The 14,940-nt window shown below is 38.0% G+C and overlaps 1 protein-coding gene across 1 annotated transcript in view; it reads left to right on the plus strand.

The window, feature by feature from the left end:
- Window positions 1-14,372, plus strand: part of LOC120626268 — a 302,249-nt gene extending 287,877 nt beyond the window's left edge. The window contains exons 7-15 of the mRNA XM_039893708.1: window positions 625-753; window positions 2,413-2,581; window positions 2,909-3,072; window positions 3,618-3,785; window positions 4,228-4,430; window positions 4,993-5,158; window positions 7,389-7,522; window positions 8,437-8,548; window positions 8,693-14,372. Coding sequence (XP_039749642.1) covers window positions 625-753; window positions 2,413-2,581; window positions 2,909-3,072; window positions 3,618-3,785; window positions 4,228-4,430; window positions 4,993-5,158; window positions 7,389-7,522; window positions 8,437-8,548; window positions 8,693-10,267 — 2,820 coding nt within the window. The 3' untranslated portion in view covers window positions 10,268-14,372. The remainder of the gene's footprint in view (window positions 1-624; window positions 754-2,412; window positions 2,582-2,908; window positions 3,073-3,617; window positions 3,786-4,227; window positions 4,431-4,992; window positions 5,159-7,388; window positions 7,523-8,436; window positions 8,549-8,692) is intronic.
- Window positions 14,373-14,940: the final 568 nt, after the last annotated feature.

The raw sequence follows: 14,940 nt of genomic DNA on the forward strand, positions 1-14,940 counted from the left end.
GCCTGATGGACACGTGGCGGCACTTTACAGGATGTGTGCCTTGCATGCCTTGCGATTTGATACTGTGTTTAAAGGCCACAGTTTTCCACTAACTAGGTGGACTAAATGTTTGGTCCGACAATAATGACTATGAAGAAAAAATAAATAGAAAATCCTAAAAATATTGTTTAAATGTCATTCAATAATTTCAGCTTAAGTATTACAAAGCAAAGTTTATTTTAATGGAATCCTAAATATTATTTGTATAATTTTTTGTCCTTCCTTAACGCCCAACTAAGCATCCAAACGACTTGATTTAAGGCATAGAAATAATTGGAAAGATGGAGAATCAATGTTTTTTTTGCTCGAAAAATCGATGTTACCTTCTTCTTTGGACAAAAAAATAATGCACGTAAAAAAATAGTTATCCCAGCAAGACAAACGGTTCCCGCTGGATTAGCAAGAAAATCATAATAAACGCAAACGAAAAACGCGGGTTTAGTTTTTAATAAAAGGAACAACAAATAAGATAACTAAAATTTTAGATTGCATTAAAGCGTTAAAGTTTTAACGAACGCTGTGTGTTTTGGCAGTCCCACTTTCCGCATAGTTGCGGCGTTCGTGCTAAAGTTTAATTGTTTGCAGCACTACCGCGGCAGCATGAAGTCGCTCAACACCGGCATTGTGACGTTGCTGAACTACGGGAAGCACGTGCCGCCCGCCGTCTCGCACGTCACTCTCGCGCACGAGATCGGCCATAACTTCGGATCACCGGTATGTTCTGAAACTATCCGGATAACCGCTGAGTTCTGAAACTATCTCAAAACCAGTTGCGACCATGTATGCAACATGTTATATGCATGAAGCGCAGTGGCGTGCACTGGGTTTCTTACCAGGGTATGCATACACCAGGAAAATTGTATAAAACGGCACAAATTCTCATCCTATACGAGTTGTATACCAATGTTAGGGTATGCAATGCTTTTGTGCATGTATGAAGTGGTCAACAACCGGTGCCGATCAACTATAGGGTCAACCATCCTAGTAGAGCTTTTAGTGACAGAGCCCGTATATGAAGTACTAGCGCCTTACTTATTTCAGCAACAAAGCAACACTGCTGTATTCCAGCTAGTTTGTGGTTGACGTAGTAATTACGGGCACATATACTCAGGTTGATGGCACTTTTTAAGAACTGCTCCTTGCATGCTTTGCGAAGTGTTGCTATATTAATACGCGATGATAACAGTGATGAGTTTAAAAAAAAAGTTCAATTACTTTCCAAGAATTTTAAACGAGCGTTTTGGCCTAATCACACAAAAATTAAACGTTCTAAATTTTACAATTCAATAAAAAAATTAAACAATTCATGACAAAATTCAAAATATAACAACATTTAAAAAGATAATGTACTGTAACAATATTAATTTTGGAAGCAAAAAAACTCATTGTGCAGTTTACTAGGCTACACAAAATTGCAAATTCAGTCAAGGGCAATTGTCAATTATTTTATAACAAATTACCAAATGAAATTTTTAAATTGTCTCTCAATAAGTTCAAAGTTTATATAAAACGTAAGCTTACAGAAAAATCCTATTATAATATTAAGGATTACTTGAACGATAAAAAAGCTTGGCTGTGAATTGCTTCATAGCATAATATAAATAAACTGTGATAACAAAAAGAAAATTACCCGGCTAAGTTTGTTGTGGGCTCTTCTTAGACCAGGGCGCGTTTGGAACCCTCGTAGCTTTAGGTTTAAGTTGGCGAACGAAGTTATCACCATCCCCTTACAATTATGTAAACATATATGTATAAACGCTTCACCTACATGAATAAAGAAATTTTGAATTTGATAGTTTTCCACTACTTAAGTAATTATAAAATATTGTTTTACCACCACCAAACTAGTTTTCTTCGCCATTGGTTGCCTGGAAGAAATCGTTATGAAGCGATTTCTTCCAAAATTGTATACGTTGTTTTTTTATACCTTACTTTTTTATGTACTTTTTGTGGTGTGCAATAAAAGTATATACATTCAATCATTCATTCATCATCATATCTAGCTATTTCCGGCCCACTATTAGGCTGGTGTCTCCTCCCACCATGAGATGGGTTTAGCCTTAGACTGCCACGCTGGCCCAGACGTTTGAAAACATTGCCGTTAAAGCCAGTTATATTTTATTTGCTTAAAATGCACATAACATAGAAAGTTAGAAGAGCATGCTGGGATAAGAATTCGGCCAGCGAAATTGAAACCGAAGTCCTAACCACTATCAATGCTTCTTGGTCCGTCAATTAATATTATAAAAAAAAAAAATCGTTGTGCACCAATCCGCACTGGGCCAGCGGGGTGGGCCTGTCCCCTTCTCATTGTCGGAGAAGACTCGAGCTCGGTAATGGGTTGATACGATGATGATGATGAATTTGTTTCAGCACGACCCAGAAATGTGCACGCCCTTCGGAGAGGACGGCAACTACATAATGTTCGCGCGCGCCACCAGTGGGGATCGCAAGAACAACAACAAGTTCTCCCCGTGCTCCCTCCGAGCCATCGACCCTGTGCTTAACAACAAGGCTCGCTCCCCGAAGGGATGCTTCACAGGTAACGAAACTAAAACATGCACGACTAGTACCGAGCACGGCTACAATAGGCAGGAGATAAAAATTATATACCCGATTATGTCCCCTGAGAAGGAATAAAATTTACGTGTCCACCTGCCGAAGTACGGCAACCGAGAAAAGTTTACCCTCGTATATTATTTAGTTAATATTTCCACTTATACTGTGGGCGAAGTTAAAATTTTATCCTTTCTCTAGGGAGAAAAATGTCTACTGCCCTAGGTTATCGATTTGTTTGTTTACAAGTAAAGAAATATTTCCTCTTTATAAAATTAATATAATTCTTATTTTTTCTTTCCTAATTTCGCAGAACCGCAGCCAGCAATCTGCGGCAACGGTGTGGTGGAGGAAGGCGAGGAATGTGACTGCGGCTGGGCGTCCGAGTGCACGGACGTCTGCTGCCGCCCGCAGGCAGTGCGGCCGCACTACAAGCCTTGCACTCTCACCGAACATAGCGTATGCAGTCCTAGTCAGGTAAGCAAACGTAATTATTGTTGAGACCGGAAAAGTGGCAAATACGATTAGAGATTGAAGTCTGAGTCGAAGGCAGTATATATCTGCAGAAAATGTGAATGGCCAATTTGGCTTCTGCCCTTTTCGGCGCAGTAAAAACAATGAGATGTTTATTTGAAAAAAAATACAAAACAATAATACTGCGCTGTGCTGCTAAATGAGGATCATCTTGTCAACCAATGTACGTCTACTGGACGTCCACTCGTCATAGGTCATTGCAGGAAGTTCCAAATACCACGGTTAGTGCCGCTTGGGTTCAGCAACACCCAGAAACTAGTTTGATGTCATCAGTTCACCTCGTCGGGGATCTGCGCTAACCAACTTTTGCCTTGCTCTTGCCGGGAGGGCGTTCCGCATAATAGCGTTACGTGTAAGAAACGTGGATAAAAAACGTTTCATGCGTGTTGATGGAATATCAACCACATAGGGATGCCATCGCTCACGGTGTCTCGCTGATCCGATGATCTGATCTGATCTGATGATTAATTTTGTGGTCCGGTTTACAGGGTCCGTGCTGCACCGCATCCTGTACGCTGAAGTTCGGCGACAAGTGCCGCTCGGACAACGGTTGCCGTGACGCGGCGCACTGCGACGGCAAGCGCGCCGCCTGCCCCGCCAGTCGCCACAAGCCCAACCGCACCCGCTGCGACAAGGAGCTCGTCTGCTTTATGGGGGTGAGTGATGACTTTTGCCGATTTTTACTAACTAATAACAAGGAAATGTCTAAGTCAATAACGTCTAATCAAAGAAAATTCGTAGGCATACATTTATTACGTACTACGTAGGTAGTTTATGTTTGTGTTATCATATTTTTCATTTTCCGTATATTTTTATTTCTTTCAACTTTCAAGTGTCAGACTCCAAGTTCCCTAAACATTACGCACCGACGAATCAGTGTTGTAACTAAGATGGCGCCTAGCGCCTACTTAAAAAGGAAAATGCGAAATCGGGTACGAGCAGTCAATCAACTCAGGCATCGTTTACACGGGAGTCGCTTGTTGATAATTGGATTTCGTTCTGAAATATTAGCCGGTTACGGCGAACGTTTTTAACAGTACGAAAAATCAACCGATTTTAAGCCCTGTTATAATTTATATCCTTTATTTTCTTTCCCAGGAATGCACGGGCTCTATCTGCTTGGCATACGGTTTGGAATCCTGCCAGTGTGGGCCGCGTAAAGATGACCCCCGGTCGGCGTGCGAGCTGTGTTGCCGCAAGCCCGGTGGCGCCTGCGTGTCCTCCTTCCACTGGAACACATCGCCGTACGACGTGCCGGACATGTACGCTAAGCCCGGCACGCCTTGTAATGACTACAACGGGTAAGCACACTTTATCATCCCCAGCCCATTAAAGTGCTGAGTGCTGCTAAATGAGGTCGTAACAACTTAATGTATTAATGAATATTTTTATTTGTTTCATTTTTAATTTTGAATAACTGTGCTACAACTTGAAAAGCATTGCTACAAAAACAATTACACAGGGAGACAAAATAATCCTGGAGAAAAAGTGTACGTACTAAACAAATAGTAAATTAATGTATGGTAGGTGGTTACTTGGGGTTATCTGTGATTGCATTTTGAGCTTCAAGCGTCAAGAGCTCCTCTTGACTCTTGTTGAGGATTCGGCATATTTTAGTCTCGAAATTTTCGCGATCAAATTTAATAAATCCTCGGAATTTTGAGAAACGCATCAAAACGCATTTACCTTCGATATGTTTTACTGCCTTTTTTTTCACCTTAATAGGTTGCACACAAAGATTACCTACTTTGTAGTCCGAGCAAACAAACGATTCCCAGGGATACTTTCGAAAAACTAAAACAGACGCATGCGAAGTTGCGGGTAAAACAGCAACGGTAATTGTATGATTGGTATGTTGTTTAGGTACTGCGACGTGTTCCAACGCTGCCGCGAAGTTGACCCGTCGGGCCCGCTGGCGACACTACGAAGGCTGCTGCTGTCCGACGAAAGCATTGCTGGCTTTAAGCGCTGGGTACTACGCCACTGGTACGCCGTGCTGCTCATACTGCTGGCCGTTATTGCTCTACTGGTATGATCAAATCCTTAAACTTTTAATTCTCTCGTTGCTAAGCATATGTTTTTACTTTTTCATAATAAGAAGCGCACAACAAAGTTAGCCGGGTGTTTTTTTTTTTGTTATCATCATTTCGCATTGTCATTTAAAATTATTAGAAGAACAACCGGGTTAGAGCAATAATTCAGTATCACCTGGAATAGATATACCACACATATATTATTTGGATATTATACGTGTGGTAGTGCTCTGAGGGTTGATAAAACTGTGGGAGAAGATAAAATTGTCCGTCCTAATTTAGAGCTCCCCAAACTTTAATCCGGGTTGGCGACATCCAAGCATAAAGCGTGATAATAACCAGGATAGTCCGCTTAACATGTTCTTAAACACACGGGAGTGGAAAACTTTAATGTCCTAACCCCGGGCGTTTGGTAGTAGCAGAGCTTTTTTGTGATAGAGCTCGTCCAAGGAAGTACTACCACCATGCTTATTTCTGCCGCCAAGCAGCATTGTTACAATGCGTGGTTGCCGGTGTAATTAAGTACAGGCATATGAGGTTACCACCTAAGTGTCAGGTTGAAGGACAGGGCGGCACGTTGCAATACGTGTTCCTGCCATGCCCTGCGAAGTGTTGCTCTGTTCATAGACAATTGTTTGCGCTTGCCATCAGGTGGCAGGTGTGGCTTAGTCCGTCAATAAAAACTATAATTTAGAAAAAGGTACCTTTGATAATTTCTTGACAATAGACGTTCAGAAATAAACGCGTTACATGTTATTTTTAAGACAGCCTTTGGCGGCTTTTTCATTTTCTGTGGGGACCTAACAAGTCCAAGACCCAACAGAGTTGAATCTAAATCTTATCAAAAAAGAAAAAAAAAATATAAAAAAAGCACCTTTTTTAATTTTACCCCTGCACTTGTCTTTTGTGATCTGGAAAACTACTGTATGTTGTAGAATCAGATCAAGAAAAGTTTGATTGAAATTCTGATTACAATCATTCGACAGTTGTTTAAATGACACCCATTCGAAATATGTATAATTTAATATTTTTTTAACTTTATTTTTAGCGTTGCTGCAGCGTCCTTGATTCTGCAATAGAATTGGATGATAAAATCTAACCGTTTTTTAATAATAGTTTCTACGTCATTTAAGTTAAGAAGGTACTGAGCCAAACTAATTTACGTAAGCGTTGGAAGTAGGCTATACAAAAGAAACAAAATAAACCAAATAGCTAGCGTATCATCAGTGGCGTGCATAGAGGGTATGCACAGGGTATGCAGATGATATAAAATGAAGAAAATCTCTAGTACGAGTTATAAATACTTAAAGGGTAGGCTTTTTATAACTCTTACAATGCCTATCCTTAAGTTTTTTGTAACTCGTATTGGAGATTTCCTTCATTATGCAAGCCACTGCGTATCATGCACATGTTCATTAATTAATATGTTTTTTTAAAGCAAATACCTGCTTTGGGTAATGTTTCTACGACTAATGGTTCAAAGTTCCAGAACCCAGAGCAAAAGTGCAGTAGAAGCGCCATTTCGTTTTCTCATAGATTATCATACCATTGGCTAACTCATTGGCTCACTCGCCCACCTTTAATTATATTTAAATCCATATCGAATTTAGTCACTCGTAACATTAAAAGCAATTTAGCTCGGCTAAAAGTGGCGATCACCAATATCTATGAAGGTTTCTTACATATTATGTGTAAATCTCTCCAGGGACGTGACTACAATTGTTAACAACTGTAATTCCAATTAAGCTATATCTACATCTACAATCTACAGGGATAAAGCCACAGCTAGACAGTTACATACATACAATTTATTTATTTTTTCAGACGCTGCTGGTGGAAATGTCTGGTAGTCTGTCTGGTAGTCTTTTAATGACGATTTTTTTTTATGTTTTATATATTTTATTGATGGTATTTCATTACAGACTCTGTCCCTAAGCTCCATTGTTTTGAAATCATACTTACAGTTTTGGACCCATTAAAGAATCAAGTTGTTTCTTTAATGGGTCCAAAACTGAAAATTATTTAGCTTAAAGGGCACCCTGCTATTGGGGATTTGGAAGGCAAATATTTTTCACATTTAATTTAAATACTTTTTTAGTAGGACAATAATATGTTCAAGCACACCGAAATCGTATTCATAAAATTGTGTCATAATTAATTCCTGAGGATTATTTAATATACACATTAGAATTTTTCATGTTTAATAATATGAGTGATTTTTTAAAGGTGGCTAGCACCCGGTTCTTCGGCCGCCAAGCGAAGAAGATCAAATCAGTCACAATCATTCACTCATCCACCACCGAAACCGTCCGCCTGCCTGATGCAAACGACCAGGGTCTCATCGTGCATACAGCTGTTAGGTAAATATTGGCTGTTGGTTACAATATTGGCTTTTATAATTAAGAGAGATGGCCAGTGGCGTGCATATAGCGTATGCACAGGGTTTGTAGATGATATAAAATCAAAGAATTCTCCACTCCGAGTTAAAAAAAACTTAAGGATAGATTGTAAGATTGATATGCCTACCCTTAAGTATTTATGACTCTTACTGGAGATTTTCTTCACTTTATATCATCTTCATATCCTGTGCATACCCTCTATGCACGCGACTGGAGATGGCTGTTTTAGAAAAATCAATAATTGACATTGCGGAAGTTAATTGTTAACCTAAAATAAATAATAAATAATAATAAATAAATATATAACGCAATACACACATCGCCATCTAGCCCCAAAGTAAGCGTAGCTTGTGTTATGGGTACTAAGGTGACTGATGAATATTTTTATGAATAACATACATAAATACTTATAATATACATGTAAACACCCAGACACTGAAAAACATTCATGTTCATCACACAAACATTTTCCAGTTGTGGGAATCGAACCCACGGCCTTGGACTCAGATAGCAGGGTCGCTACCCACTGCGCCAATCGGCCGTCTTAAAAGAAATGAATCTACAGAATACAGATTTAATTTACTATCTTAAGTTATGAATACACTTCTATTGTACACCAAAAAGTAGTTATATCACTATACAATTGATTTCCCAATGACAAGGTAGCTTGGAAGCAGCCAGCTTCGCTCATCTTTCGCAAGATATCCTTATGTCCAGTGAAAAGCAAAGCGCCATTAAATCTTCCGTCTTATTATTGTGATGATTATTTTCTTTTGTTTCTGATCACACGAATTAGCCAATTTATCTAAGATATTATTTATTTCAATCTACAAAATAAATCATTAGTCATACTTATATTATTACGTTTCTTACAGATCTAAAGTGCCTCTGAAAAAGAAAGTGGCTTTAAGAACACGTGCTTACCGGAGTAAGAAGGACGCGCAGAAGAGCGACAAAGCGTCCCCTTCGCACATGATCAAGAAGAGAGTAAGTGCAGCCGTCTTGAAGTTCATTTCATTAATTAGATTTTAGATCTAAGATAAGTTAGATATGTTTCAAATGGTTTTTTTTATAATAATATGTCGAATAGAACCTTCAGGATATTTCATTAAATTACATACTCTATTTCAGAAGCCGAGCAATCCACCAAACACAGAGGAACCGCATAAAGTTCCGAAAGAAAGTACGGCGGTCGTGACAAACGCCGAGGGCAAATCTCCAAAGCATGTTATTTTATCTAAACATAAAAACAAAGTGAAGAAACGAAAGTTGAAAGTGAAAAAAGAAACTATTGACTATAGTTCCATGCAAAAACACTCCTCTTCCACCCCTATTAAAGATACTGAAGCTCTTACTAAAGTACAAAAATGGCTACTTAGTTCCCCCCAGCCTACAACCATTCCTAAATCTAAGTCTATTCCTCTAGGCCTTACTGAAAGAACACATAGGCAAGCCCCGAAGGGCACGAGAAAAACTAGACCGTCCAAAAGCGCAACCAACCTTCTCTCCGGAGAAAAAACTAGGTTACAAGTAGTTTTCAAACCTCCGTTCCGTTTTAGTGTTAAAATTTGTAAGAGTGACAAAACAAAAGTCGTGCTCGATAAATCGTCGAAGCCCGACGTAGATAGGAAAAGGCACGACACATTGCCTCAACTTACTTGTTCCGCTGACGCCAAACCTAGTTCTAAAGCCCCTAAACATGCCAGAAATGTCGGAGACATTAACAGTGCTCCCAAAACAGAGACAATTAATCAAGAAGGAGTTAGTCATGGTTACGAAAATTTACTGCCACGTAGTGCTAGCGATTGTAAAGTAGGAAGAAAAATACCCGATCTAAAAATTCGGACAAGTCATAAAAAGAGCAACTCCGTGGGTCAGAAACGTGAGACGACTGAGAGTCGACAGAACCTCATATCCCACGAGGACTTCGACAACGCACACGTTTACGAAAACGTACTCATGACCCAGGACGCTTTCGTCCCGAAAAGTTGTAGCATGCCCCGGCGACAAACCAGCGCTGGTATATCGCGGCAGAGCAGCTACGGTCACCTACCTCGAGCCCAAATCCGCCCACATAGACATAGCACCAACAACGTGAGTCGATCTAGAAATAACAGCACCAACGAATCCGAACATTTTTACAATATTATAGAGACGCTAAGGAGAGATAATACGACCACAAATAATAATAGCAATACTAACACTAGTAGTTCTTCGGGAAGCAGTAGTCGCGACGGCTTTTCAAGGAACGGGAAGACGTCTCGACAGAACAGTCTAGTCGATAAGCGGTCGAGCGGTGCCGAAGCGTCGTCGTCTTCCAAGCTGACGCGACAGCTGAGTGAGGTAGAGCTGTGTAAGACGCAGCCGGGAGACAATAGTTTAAGGGGCTTCCAGTTGGTGGTGGGCAAGGACAAGCTAAAGCGGCAGCTAAGCGACAACGAGTTAAGTCGGTCGCGGCTGCACCTTGCCATGCCCATGTCGGCGGGTGCGGAGCCACGACAGGCGTTCTGTTGGAACAAGCGCGCGTCGCTCGATTGCGAGGCCTCGCTGCCCGCCGCGCGAATCTCCAAACCGCGCTCCAACAAGAAAAGAACCACCTACACCTTCGGCGAACTCAAAAACACCGTCCCGAACTCCACCGACGGTTCCGCCGTCGAGAGTATTCACATCTCGCCGGAGGACTTCCTCAAAATTATCGACAACTAGATCGATTCATGGGGTGGGATATTTAAGTTAGTCGTTTCTACGAAAGAGTAATAATTATAATTAATCGATGTGTATATTAATGAGATATTCGAAGATGTATCTATCGCCGGCTGATGTAAATATTGTAATGTGCTTCTATTAATCATTAGGAATACCATGCGCCACTGAAACAGGCCATTGCTCAGTTGCATTAGATAAATAAATACCCTGGGGAAATGTTGGATTTCGTTAACTGCTACCTTACTTACGTTTTGCCTCGCGGACATGCATTTTGTTATATATATGTTGCCATCTATTTCATAAAAATATAGCTACTTGTTAATTTATATATTTAAGTTAGTGAATAACCCATTGACAACACCGCACCCCACGCCAAGCCAAACGTTTTAAGTCAAATCAACAATCACAAGCCACCCAAGTTATGATACGTCTGCCATGTTTCTGAGCAAAACCCTCTGTCATACAACAATTAAACGAACGAGTTGAGTTGAATCGTCTACAATGTGCAAGTGACGTGTTAACACTTCGCGTGGGGTGGAGTGTTGGATATGTGTTGCAATCATTATGTATTCTCTGATGTTACTGTAAACTTAGATCGACAATTTCCAGAAACCTTTTGTTAAACATTGTTAAGGAGTTAAGCTGCATTTTCGGTTGTACACAAAACTAATTCAAGATGCGCGCTATATATCTTGTAGAATATATGTAGAATACCAACAGGTTAATATACGAGATAAATTTCAGTCTAGTTAGGAACTATTCCACATTGTTCCTCCACTAACCTTTTACCATAGTATCCTAAGACGTTGGAAGGATCTGCACATGTACCTAAGTAAGACGTTGTAACCCTGTGAGTCCTTTACGACTCAAATGAAGTGCTTTACCATATAAAACTATACACTATATAAAACTACCGGTCAAATATAGCAGTGGAATATTTTTACTCTGAGCTCAATCTAAAGCTTACGGCTGCACAAAAGCTTCTCCATCCTTTTAAGGCTGGTTCGGGCAATTTCAATCCGGGTTCGAATTTCTTGTCCACAGTGCCATTCTTCATTTACCCAAGTCCCGAGGTATTTGTACATTTGCACCCGCACCAGGTCTTGGCGTTCCGATGCCGAAAATAACTGCCATCCTCCTAACATGTTAGGTTTCTACCATCTTAGACCGCAGCATTACTTAACACTATATGAGATTTTAGTCAGGCAATGGAATCAAGAAACCCTTGTTTAACAAGCACGCTATTAAGGCTGCATCTTCAGTTGCTGTCAGGGTTACACGTGCTACAGTCAAGCAATGATCTTTTCCCCAATATTCCCGGTTCCTAGTAAATGATTTATGTACAACCGAATCAGCACCATTATGCAAATAAATATATGGTATATTTTATAGGTTAATGGTAATTTTAATTTTTCTAGCTGGCAATGGTTTAGTTTCACTGAACGATCTCTATAAATGAATCTCTATTTTTTCTACATACTATGTACCTATTGTACAAATCTACTCATACTTATGTAAAGTGTTCATATATAATTATTATTTTAATACAATAAATTAAATTATGCATTAAAAAGATTTGTCCATTCGTTCATTTTGAAGACAAGCTTGTATTGAGTTGCGTCAAATAGTTATAAATGTTTATGTGCTTAGTACAATAACTAACGTTTTGTGGGCATCTCACCTCTAGGTATATTTTTTTTCAAATAGCTGTCAATTACTATGTCAATCTGTTAAAACTTATAAATGTCTATAAAAATACTTCGCACCCTATATTTTCATCTGAACAAAACGTAACGGTATCATAGAACTTGATCAATACAGAATTCTACCCACTTATGATTTGCTTATCGTTAGAGTAAAAAATACTAATTTTCAATTCTTTATAAATAAATTTTAAATTTATATTTTTTGTAACATCGGTATCGAATCGAATCTTTGCAATCTAAATGTACTCATCAGTTTAATCAACCACAGAGACAATTATTACCATTATAATTATAAGTACCCTTTAATCCTTGTACGTCTGGCGCCAAAATATCGCCATTTGGTTACAAAATAACCCATTCGCAACTTAATAGACCTTTATAAAATGTAAACAGATAGCTATATGTCGTTTACGTACTCATAATAGGGTGTGTCAGTAAGGTGCTAAGGTCTTCTATAGTAACGACATCACAATTACAATTTTAACATACATTTCGACACCTCTGTAAGGGCTCGTTCACAAGGGACCGTTTTTACTGATTCGTCGCGTCTGGACGATATTCGCACAGCATTGTGAACGCGCCCTTAGATGCTGTTATTCCTATATCACTAAATTGGAATGTATAACCTGCGCCCTCAAAGAATAGAATTATAAAAGGCGGCCCATGTCGTGCTATCTGTTTCGCACAATTTACGGGCGTGCCAAATAGTGCGAATGAGCTAGCATGATATTGACCACATTTTATGCTTAATGGCGTGGGTTATAAAGAAATCCTGTACATTTAAACTCCGTGTCTTTATTCAAACTTTAAAAAAAATATGTTACGTTTAAGTTTGTTCTTAAAAGAAAACAAAAAATCATTCAATCATGAATTACATCTAAGACATTGCGACTCATAGATGAATAGAATACTGTCTTGATAAATTGAACAAAACATGTCACTCAATAATTTTAAGAGATTAAAATAATAACTTTCTTTAATTAATAATCATATTTTTCTATAAATATTGGATTTAACTAACAACTATTTCCTAAATAATTAAAACTCTAATCAAACCATATTGAAACGAACTCAACTGCTGTTATTTTTGTTATGTTCTGCAATGTCTGGGATAGAATGTTATTTAATTAGTCATTGTATTAGCGAGACAATATTTGTGGTACATAATCTGTAATTATAATAAATGTAAATTATTGTTACTGTTGTGCTTATTCGTAGGTACAAATAAAGAAAGAATTAATACTTTTTGTATTTCCACCTGTTTATTATTTGAATCTGAATGTTTAAGTTGCCTTAATTAATCAGAGGGATGTTAGTACCCCGACTATCCCGTCCTAGGGATCACAAAAGGCCACTTTAATAAATGATTACAGATATACAACCTTTACATTTTGAAGTCAACATGTATATTCTTTGGCATGTTACTTTACCATAAAAGTATGTCATTTAGTCGTTGATACTTTATACCGCGTAACTTACACTGATAACGCCGAGTAAGTGATTCAGTGAACAAACTACCGGGAATTTTAAAATAAGTTCTAGGAGAACCCAATGGTCCTACAAGAAAACACCAAACACCGATTCGTTCAAAAATCGAGTTTCAAATTAAATTTTAAAACACAATGAATTGTTTTCAGGAAAGAGAGTTGAATAAGTGTCAGGAAATTTGTTTTATGGCTTGCATTGGAGAGGTGTGTTACCTCGGGGTAGTAAAATATAAATGATTTATTTTCTTCAATAAGAATAAATCTTAGTGTACAGTGCCAATATGAACTTATCATTTTCTTTAGATTTTTTTTTTTTATTGAAAACCCTAACTGTTGTAAAAAAAATGCGAAATTTAAATTCCCAAGTTTGAAATTAATAATAAGAAAAGGTAATGAATTTCTGTCTCAGATATCAGAATTAGTTCCATTATATTTGAGTGGTGAAAAAGGTCGCGATTGCTTTGCGCCAACGCCACAGCATCTATGAGCTTCGTTATAGGGAGGTAAGGGTAACATAAAACCTAGATATTGTATAGAAACCAATTTCTAAGACGATACTAAAAGTATTGAAAATGTTACAAATTTGTATTTTTAAATTTTTTCGTATAATATGTAAATTGTATGGATAATATGAGAATAATTGGGTAAAGTAGGTCGTGTAGTTATGCATTTGCCTCGATGTGGTAGATCCCTGTCTTATGAAAGATTAAAAATATAAATGTCTTTATTTTAAAACTATTTGTACAGTTTAATGTAATGAGAACTTATATTTTTTTTTTTATATTTTTTACACTGTGCCTCTTGTATTTTATGAGTTCTTTCCGCAAATACGCATATAAATTTAATTTATAAGCATATATAATTGCCATTTGTAACACTGCTCCCAAGTTTCTGAAATGGCTATTAAATAATTTCCTAAATGTGCTGCTGTTAAGGCGATCTGTTTACACATTACTAAAATAACTTATGTCAGTTATTTGGGATTGACAAACACTCATTAACGTGGTACGATAATAATATACTGATGATTTTTGGTGTTTCTGCAACTCGACCAAGATTAATGTTTACTGTAACAGATAGTTAAGTGGTTCGATTTAATCTGCCCTTCAGAAACTAAGGTCTAATGCAAATTAAAAAAACTTTAACACTGTTTTAAATCAAGAGTGCTCATACACAATCACAATAGACTTTTAAATTAAAATTTCGTTTCGTAATTCTGTCTAAATTATTTATTACTAACGTCTACAAAACGCGTGTAAAATATAAATTTAATGATAAAAAAAATGTGATTAGACGCTATGGAACTATGTAATGGTTTTGTATTTCAGTAAAATGTGAATCTATTCGAAATAGATATACGGTATATTATGTATTAAATAGCAATTATAGTGTTAGTTTTACAAACAACACTTACATTAATGACTGGTAACTGCTTCGTTCCTATCAGATACCACCGGCATACAAACGCCTAAAATTGAAT

The sequence above is a fragment of the Pararge aegeria genome, chromosome 9 (genome assembly GCF_905163445.1).
Source record: "Pararge aegeria chromosome 9, ilParAegt1.1, whole genome shotgun sequence".
NCBI classification, from domain to species: Eukaryota; Metazoa; Arthropoda; class Insecta; order Lepidoptera; family Nymphalidae; genus Pararge; species Pararge aegeria.